This window comes from Hypomesus nipponensis, chromosome 18 (genome assembly GCF_054491055.1).
Source record: "Hypomesus nipponensis isolate SF chromosome 18, ASM5449105v1, whole genome shotgun sequence".
Lineage (NCBI taxonomy): Eukaryota > Metazoa > Chordata > Actinopteri > Osmeriformes > Osmeridae > Hypomesus > Hypomesus nipponensis.
The window spans coordinates 6,002,891-6,012,741 of NC_140378.1; the positions used below are offsets into that span (position 1 = coordinate 6,002,891).

At 44.3% G+C, this 9,851-nt stretch overlaps 1 protein-coding gene across 1 annotated transcript; it reads left to right on the forward strand.

The window, feature by feature from the left end:
* The first annotated feature begins 6,743 nt into the window (after positions 1-6,743).
* neurod4 (neuronal differentiation 4) lies at positions 6,744-7,811 on the forward strand. Its single transcript, XM_084680597.1, has one exon. It carries the CDS (start codon positions 6,744-6,746, stop codon positions 7,809-7,811), a length of 1,068 nt encoding a protein of 355 aa, XP_084536723.1.
* Positions 7,812-9,851: the final 2,040 nt, after the last annotated feature.

The following is a 9,851-nucleotide window of genomic DNA, read 5'->3' on the forward strand; positions in this document are numbered from 1 at the left end:
TTAAAATAATTAAGTAGGCCTATGCTTATTTTGCATAGACATACTTTTATAATTTAATTATTGACTAAATGCAGATATATAGTTACCGCATGATCTAAGTAAATAGAATAATCCACTTGAATGAAAACCTGAAAAACGTTTTTTGGTGTGATTTTTGGGGGATTTTTTTGTCAAGAAATTTAATTATATGCCTTGGTTACTTTAAGCCCTCAGGAGAACAGCTCAGACATTCACCCAAAGATTTACAACTTGAGGTACTATTGCACCCGGTCTTCGAATTGACTAATCGATGCACTCCACCCTTCAATGGATTTTAGGCAACATCCATCGCGCGCTCAATGGGCCTTAAAATCGCCGTTTATGTGTCGCGAGCGTCAGAACAATACAGACATAAGACCCTTGCTGCGAGACCAACGGTACTTCTGTCGCTTTTTAGCAGATTGAAAACAAGAGATGTCCGAAAATTAAGAAAAACGGTTGCCCAATAGGGACAGGTCTGTGCTAAACACGGAATAAAAATACAAGTTATGCATACCATTAAGAAACACAAATGGTGTTAAATAATGCATTTCTAAACACAACACGAAATGTAGGCAGACCTTTATTCAATTATTCAAAATATCAGATTTCTCATCAGTATGATGTGGCATGTGGCCCCATACGGGCCCCAGCTGAGTTCTTAGAATGAATGCGTCTGCCGAGGGAACACCATAATTTCAAACTAAAAGGATTACTTGCCGTGCCTCACGTTTTCAAAATCCGCTTGAACAACGAAACAATGATAATGCTCATTATAATATAAGCTAAGCGCATGGACCAAGATAACTCCAAAAGCTCTTTCTTTTTGTCAGAGATGCAGTTGTTCCCAACACAATCTTGTTTTCCTAGAGCGCAAACGAACGACATTTTTACCCACTTTTTCAAGTTTGCTATGGATTAAATAAATCTAAAATGTAGCCTAGGAAATTCTCTGAGTTTCCTGGGTCCCCTAACCAATAAATTAAATTAGACCAAGTCTCCCACCTTAAGTCTTACTAAATCCCCCCCTGTTAGCCAAATCTTGATTTAGTTTTAATGATATTATGCCCCTCTGTGTGCTGTGTCATGGTAATAACTGAGACTCCTCCAGCTGCCTCTGAACACATTAGCCAAGCTGAATATTGACAGTGCCAGGCCCACAAAACAATGGGCCGGGGACATGGAGCTCTGAGGAAGACCCAGACGAGGGTAGACCACATGCAGTCAGGCGGTAGAGGAGGTGTGGGCTCAGCCCGCCTGATCTGAGTCTGTCTGCCCTGGAGGACTGACGGGCTGAGCAAATGTCTTCAACAGTTTATTTAAAATATTTACTTAAATCTGCAATGATTGTCCTGATTCTAACGGCATGCATTACATTGTATCCATGTCACTACCCCACTCGCAAAACAAAAAGAATCAATGGCTAACTTAAAATCAAATTTGATCGGCAATCATTATGCTTATTTGGTCTGACTTGCTTGTCGCCAGTCTATATTTGCATAATGGCCACACAGGGAATCAGACAGTGCCACTTGTGGGACTCTTGCACCTGATCACAGGAAGTGTGGCACCCATCCAAGAACACCTACACAGTTTAATTTTTCTCATTATAAGAACATATGTGCCAGATTTGTTGATGAATTTAATTGCTAGTTCCAGAACCAACTCTGTGCATTTGACCTCGCAGTTGCCTATAGAGTTTAGGGTTCTGTTAGGAACGACGGTTTGGTGTGGGAGTACACAGATTAGAGTGATTACTGGATGGGGTGTAATCTATTCAGCCTGTCTCGCTCTGTCTCTCTCTCTCTCTCTCTCTCTCCCATTCCCGCTCCCCCAAACCCCCCCTGGGATGTGTCATCTCCCTTAAGACCGCCAGCATGGCAGATGGAGACCCCCCTAACCCCCCCCTCAGCTGTGCACCCTCCGCCACACTCACCCTGAACCACGTCAGTGCTGGGAGCCCTGATGGGATGGAGGTTGTAAAGTAGTCCCCTGAATATGAAACTACATGCAGGCACTCCTTTTAGAAGAGACAATATTATTTATGGTTCTAAGAGCCAGTGTGGCCTGTAATGGAAACTGTTGACAGCAGGTGAAGTAAACGCAGCAGACAATGATGAGTTCACAGTTCTACCAACACTGGCACAGTGGTTAGTGGCAAGGAATGGACTGCTAGCCATGATGCAGTCTTTCTCATCGTTGGCTGCCATAGAGCTACCATCAACATAAAGCATTTTCTCTTTGTCTGACATCATTATTGACACGCACGCACACATATGTACAGTATCTGCTGTGCTGAGGTGCAATGTATAAAGGCTGCAGGTGGCAGGGTGTGGAAATGGCCAATTTTACGCTTTCAATTGGTGCGTGCCTTCATGTATAATGTGGGCTTGATTTATTCCTGGAGACACAATTCCCTCCACCCCCCTGTCCCCTTCGTCCCCCCCATCATTCTGCTGCTCCTCCCTATCTCTGTCCAGGTCCAGGAGCAGGAAGCCCTCTCTCCTCTCTGTGGTCACTTCTGAGGGGTTTCCCAACATCCTTCACTTTGCTCTGAGTCAATGTTCTCCTTTCCCCCTTCTCTGGTGGCTTGTCCACAGATCTGTCCATCTGATGCAAGACATAGTGAGTGTAATCCAAGTTGGTTTTGCATTGCACAATGAAGCGAGGCAGAAGGAAACATCCAGATGACTTGTGAGTGGGATGGATGTGTTTCTACAGAGGCTTCCCCAGTGTGAAGTACATTTAGTCTCCCTCAGGAGAGGCCATCATGTACCATGTTTTGCCGTAGTGAGCAGAATAAACAAAACTGAACTCTGGGATGCCGTAAAACACACACACACACATACACACACACAAACACACACACACACCTCTTCCTGTTACATATATGTGAGAGTGGATTGTCTTAAATTGTCCACAGAAATACAGAACACACAAGTGAAACGGGCATCAGTATTCTGTGAACCTTAAAATGTAATACAATTGCTTGTGAAAATATAAAAGAATGCATTGATCATAGATTCAGAGCAGGCAATATTAAGACCAACTTGTGTTTTCTTTTCAAACTATCACACATCTATTCCACCCCCCCCCCCCCACCCCACCCCCGCCACTCTTTCCCCCTAAAACACCCCACCCCTTCACACGCTCGCCTCCACCCTTTCATGGTTACTACAAGGGGCTCAGCTTTCAGCGCGGCGCAGGGAGCATGTGTGCAGGGCTTTAATTCCTATTGTATTCGTGAAGTCCCGGTGTACACGCGAGTGTGTACGCCTGTGTTTTAGCGCGTGAGGGAGAGGGGGAAAAGGAGACCGAGAAAGACAGGAACAAGGCCCCATCTGTCAGAGTGGTGTTCGAATCCCCCCATTCCTCTCTAAATCCATCCCACGGGGCAGAAGCGAGAGACGACTCACTTGTGGCAAAGAAGGGGGTGTGTGGATGGGGGAGCCCCAATAACAACAACAACAGCGGCAGCATGGCTTAATTAAAGAAATACAATTTATTCAAGATTAAGTACATTCTGGACAACACTCTGGATTTAGTCTGAAAAAAAAGTCTGGTACTATACGGAACCTCAGTCTGATCTGAAACAGAAATAAAAAATAAAAAAATCCCAATTTCAACATTTCACACTCAAAACAGACTATTATCACTGACAATTACAACCCTGACCTCATAACCTGCATACGATGTTGGTGTAGTGTTGTGTTTGAAAATGGAAGCAGGACACACAGAATACCAAAGTATCCCGTCATTCTGTCACTTGGGACCGAGGCGAAGCTCCAATTCCCTACGCTGGCTGCAGGTGTGATGGCCGCCTATAGACCCCCGGGACGTAATGCTGTAGGGAACGGTGCTACCTGGGGAGCTTGGAGGGACGCAGCCAGCTCATTGTAAACACTGGATGCACACACTGTTACAGTGTGCCGGCGTGTCTACAGTAGACACGCTGGCATGTCAGGTTCACAATGAGGGACACAGTCGTAAACACACCCAATGTCGTCTCAACTCTGTCCACGCGCCTTCATGGCTAATGCACTGATGAGGAGTGAAAAGACTCGGACGTAGGCACGCTAAAATAACGTTAGTCTATTATGTCAGTGCCGTTCAGCACGACATTACAGGTTGGGCAGGCGAGTGACGCGTGAGCACCCAAGCAACAGATGCACCCCCCTTTAGGGTTTTGCAAATTTGACCATCTGTTCAGGTTGAATTAATGAGTCAGACAAGTTGGATAAGTGTTCGTTTTACGCATTGGCGTTTTCATCAGGAAATTTATGTCAACGTTATACCAGCTCCCCGCAATATGTTTTATTGTTTATAAAAACGCGTCATAATAAAAGCCATTTAGCAAACTTTTTTATGTCTTGCCATAGCAAAACTATATTTTAGAAATGAGTTAGACTGTCAACTAAGTTTAAGGATAACGAGAGAGAGAAACAGATAGAGAGAGGCAGAGCGAGAGAGAGAGAGAGAGAGAGAGAGAGAGAGAGACAGAGAGAGACAGAGAGAGAGAGAGAGAGCAGTGATGGGCACAGATGTGAGCCTCCGGCGCACAATGGGATCCGTACGGGGGCACGTGCGACCCGCAAATCCGTCAATGGCACGATTACAATGGAGCCCCTATTGCGTCGCAGCTCACCATGTACGGGGAAATCACATATGTTGCGTTTGTTATGCCTAGGCATTTTGTTTAGTGGAAATGTGAGAAGAGAGAGACAAAAAAAAACTCAAACAGCGCATTAAATAATGCGAGCATGGATATGCCTTGCAAAATGTGCTTCTGTTAAGATATTCTGTGAAATGTTACATTTACAAAAATGAATTACCACCACTTTAACGAAATATTGCATTATCTTGGTCAATTTGAATTAACTTTTTTTTTTATAGGTCAATTTAGGCCAATGTGCCTGAGCTCATGCTTATTGTCCACTCAGTAGTCAAATTATTTGCAATTAATTGTGCGATTTTTGGGGATGGTATCGCCTATCGACAATCTAGTGCATGCATCAGATTAAGTTTTCCAGACTGACTCATCCAAACAGTAAATCTAACAGTGCTTGAACGCGGGTTGCAGCTCTAATAAGCGGAAGAAACAAACGAATGGACGGGTGAACAACGCACACACCTGCTCTTACCACACCAAGCTGTCAAAATCACTTACGCACACCGAGATAGAAAAGCGTCTCTTGCTAACGAAGCTTTACGGCACGCGATCACGTTAAGTGAAATAATCCAAATGCGAGTCTATAGTCAATTAAAAAGAGCGTCTCGTGGGTAAAAATCAATACAAAGTATAGCTGAGCGATTGCAGGATAAATTATATTGAAGTGCTTGAGATGAGAACCGTTTAGGTTACGTCAGACGTCCTGGGACATGGGTCCCTATGTAATACGTTATATCTAGGCTCCAGACAGGATATCTGTTTCATTAAATTTACATAATAGTTGGGGCACACTCGCGCAGTGTAAGGCTATGGATGCGCCAGTCTTTGGTATCAGTTTAGCCACGAGCCCGCCACGCGCGTTTGGATCAGTTGAATAAGGGTGGGGCGCAAGTGGGAGGAGCCTGTCTAACTCACTAAAGGCAGAAATCCAACATTATCAAGTCAGTTGGAGATTAAAGTCCCACGCGCACTGATGGATAACTGAGATAACAAACACTTTGGAGATCGTGACAGCGGTACAGCTAGCGGAACTGTACAGAAAGCGAAACTGCACAGCAGAGACAAATTTATTTTAAATTATTGATTGAGGAACTTTTATATTAACTCCACGACTGTTTATTTAAGAAGATTAAGTTGTGAATTTCAACAGGTGAGTTTCTTTTCCAAATTTGCCCAAATACAATTCCTGCAATAACTTGATGATATCCATTTACACTTGAAAACAAACGCAATAAAAAAAGGACATGAAGTTGGTCCAGGCAGGGTTGTGCGTAAAATACAATTTATTCATGAATGATTGTAAACGGTTCCACTTTTACGCACTACTGACTTTTTAAGTCCTCCTTAACCAGGAAGACTTAGAAACTCCCCTAAATAGTAAGTGGCCTAGTAGATTTATAATACATTTCATTGTTGGTGCGCATTTGCAAATACCTACCATTAATCAACTCTGAAAAAAATGTGGGTAGTGCAAAATTATTGCTATGGCACATCTGATGATGCCTCGGCAAGCTCATTTAAAGTAGTTCTTAAAACAGGATCCGTCCCCCGTGTTTGCTGCTTTGTAGGCTACCCCCCAATTTAATCTGAGAGATTTAAATGCCGGCCAAATCCCGTTCTGCCCTAGATTGACTGCGTCTCTAAAACATCGGAATAACAACAGGGAAGCGCTGATTGCATCCTGAAAATCTCTGACGATAGACGACAATGACATGCATACATTTTGTTTTCATTTCTATCCGAGTAAGTATTAATCCGACTGAATATAGAGTATTTAAATGGTCAGAATTGAGAGAGGTCAGCCAACGTTTATCAAGCAAGCTGTTGTGGTGGAAACGAGCTACTTTAGAAAAGTGCGCTGTCCGTACATTAGTGCTGAATTAGGACAGCTCCGCTCCTCTCCGCAGGCTGGCCAATCAATGGAGTTTATAATGAATAAGACAGTCTGAAATCACAGCCTAAAACAAAGTTACTCGTAAAAAGCAAATGTAAACTATCACCTAACCTTGTAACACTATATCATATTGACCAGTGAGTTTTGTTCCTGCAGATCACCATGATGACCAAGCCGTTTGAGAAGACAGGAGATGAGAGTGAGCTAGTCAGTGGTCTGGGCTGGCTGGAGGAGGATCTGAGCTCACAGGATGGTGAAGGCACTGAAATCCGAAGCCGCTATGGGTTGGGCCTGGGGGGTCGGCCTCGCGGCATGACCGAGCTGGGCAGCGAAGACATGGACGAGGAAGAGGAGGAAGATGAGGAGGAGGAGATGGGGCTGGAGGGAGAGAAGTTACCCAAGCGGAGGGGTCCCAAAAAAAAGAAAATGACCAAAGCCAGACAGGAGCGCTTCCGCAACCGCCGGGTGAAGGCCAACGCCCGTGAACGCTCGCGTATGCACGGCCTGAACGACGCCCTAGACAACCTGCGGCAGGTCATGCCCTGCTCCTCCAAGACCCAGAAGCTGTCCAAGATTGAGACCCTGCGGCTTGCCCGCAACTACATCTGGGCCCTGTCGGAGGTGCTGGAGAGCGGCCAGTCCCTGGAGAGCCACGGCTTTGTGGAAATGATGTGCAAAGGCCTCTCCCAGCCCACCAGTAACCTGGTAGCCGGCTGCCTGCAGATGGGCCCGGCGCCCATGATGCTCAACAAGCTGGAGGACAAGTGCGGCGCCTCGGTGGGGGGTCAAGCTGGCCACCCCCTCAGCTACCCCTCCCCGGGCTTGCCCAGCCCACCCTACGGCTCCATGGAGGCCTCCCACCTCCTCCACATGAAAGGCTTCAAAGGGGCTTCCTACAAGAACTCCTCCCCAAACGAGTGCAGCAGCAGTGGCACTCCCCCTTACGATGGGCCCCTCACGCCCCCCCTCAGCATCGGTGGAAACTTTGCCCTGAAGCAGGAGCCGTCCCCCCCGGAGTCGGAGAGGAGCTACCACACACACCCTGCTACCCACTACCTCTCTGCACACCACCCCTACCCCCCCACCGCCTCCATGGGAAGCCTGCCAGCGCCCCAGGCCCACATAATGTTCCAAGCCTCGCGTTACGAACTGCCCCTGGACATGGGCTTTGAGTCCTTTGCTCCAGCCCACTTGGTGGCCTCCCAGATGGGTAACATCTATGGCGAGTAGGGCCTAGTTGGCCTGGGTGTTTAGTCGCACGAACCCAGGTCCAGACACACTGCTGGCAGGCAGGGAACGGGCCCATGTGGACAACTGTGTAGAGACAATGGTTTGCATTTACACTGTACTATGCTTGGGGGAGGAATAGAGAAGATATGAGACACATCACCTCAACTCATCCTACCTGAATACGATAACACTATCGAAGAGGTACTGATGCAACTGTATTGTTTATTAATTTATTTAGTTTTTTGGTCATTGTTTATGTCGACACAATTTGTATTGTCATTTCTGGGCATGTCCCTTTTGAATTATTACCAGATATAGCAATATTTGTTTACCAAATTAATTATACAGATATAAGCAGTGCTCATATCTGTAGTCTGTGGGCAGAGATTTTCTGTAAAATAGCTTGCATGGAGTCAATGCCAGTCTATGGAGAGATACAAAAAATGATCAAATGTTGTCCGATTGAGATACAAATTCTGCACTGAAACCTATAGCCAAGGTTTTTTACGCCATATGAACAAAAATGCATTTATTTATATCTGTATTTAATATTTATTTTGATAACTCTTTTCTCTTTGTTCTTTTTTGCATTTTCTCAGCACTGTTTCTGTTTAACTGTCTGTACCGATGAAGTACTTAAATGATCTATTTGAGGTCCTTCAGGTGTCATTCACCACTTTGTCACTGTTTTTGTAAATATTTTGCTATTTCGCACTTAATTGAATAAATATTCTTATATTATATAATATTTCCATGGTAACACATTGGTCATTCTGCTATTCAATTGTCATTTCACTCTGCTAAAAATAGCAAAGGACAACACTGACTGGTTACTTCATCCGACCATACAGTCCATGTTGCCCTTCAGAGGACAGTGTTATTACAGTATTACGGTCTTAACTTAATCAAAACACAGATATACAGAATTAACTGTTTACGCTCATCCTTTGTCTATCCAACTATCAAAAATTGAAATAGTCTAATCCAACAATTGAATAACTTACAACAAGTGAAGTGAGTCATTCTGTGGTAGTACTAAAATCACAACTATCAACTATACCTTAATGGTACAATTATCACTGTAAGCATGAAAACTCTGAGAGAATACATTAATGAAACCATCTGGAATACTGGGTGCCATTCTATATATTTTACAGGCTGTGTGTGTGTGTGTGTGTGTGCTTATGTGATGTCATTCAGACCCATGTGACAGCCCCTCTGGCAGGACAGGCAGGGCACTGTGGGCCATGGGAAAGCACAACTAGGGAACAGGTGAATATGTCATCAAGGCCTTTCTCTCTCTCTCTTTCTTTCTTTCTTTCTTTCTTTCTTTCTTTCTTTCTTTCTTTCTTTCTTTCTTTCTTTCTTTCTTTCTTTCTTTCTTTCTTTCTTTCATTCTTTCTTTCTTTCTTTCTTTCTTTCTTTCTTTCTTTCTTTCTTTCTTTCTTTCTTTCTTTCTTTCTTTCTTTCTTTCTTTCTTGTTCCCATCAACTTCGAGCACAAAAATAAGTTTAAAAAATGATTTACTGTTAACACCATGTTACTTTTACATTTGTCTTTGACATTATTCAACCCTAACATTGTAAACATGTCTTATGTTTACTTGCGCTAATTGTAAAAACATTTTTTGATACCAGCATTTTCCTCTGTGACATGAAAAACGGCCCCAACTCATTTATATCATTTAACCACAAACAAAAGTCTACCTTTGACTCGAAAATTAAGGATTTGTTAGGTGACTGTGTTGATCCTCAAGAACACCATGGTCCTTGAGATTCACAAAGAGCCGAGTGCCAGAGTGCAAAGATGGAGTGATGAGAGTGACTGAACAAGTGTGAGTCTGTTTTGAGGTTCAATAGAGAGGAGGGGAAGGCGCCGCTGGGGCTGTTGTCCAAAAACGTGAGTCTCCCTCATTCACTTCTCCTCAGGGTTGTCTTTTCCAGTCAGAGCAGAAAAGCTTGTAGAGGGGAAAAGGGAATGATTGTTTTAGTGGGCGCCACTGGCCCATTGTAAGTGCAGCCTGTTCTTTCTCTTGACCCC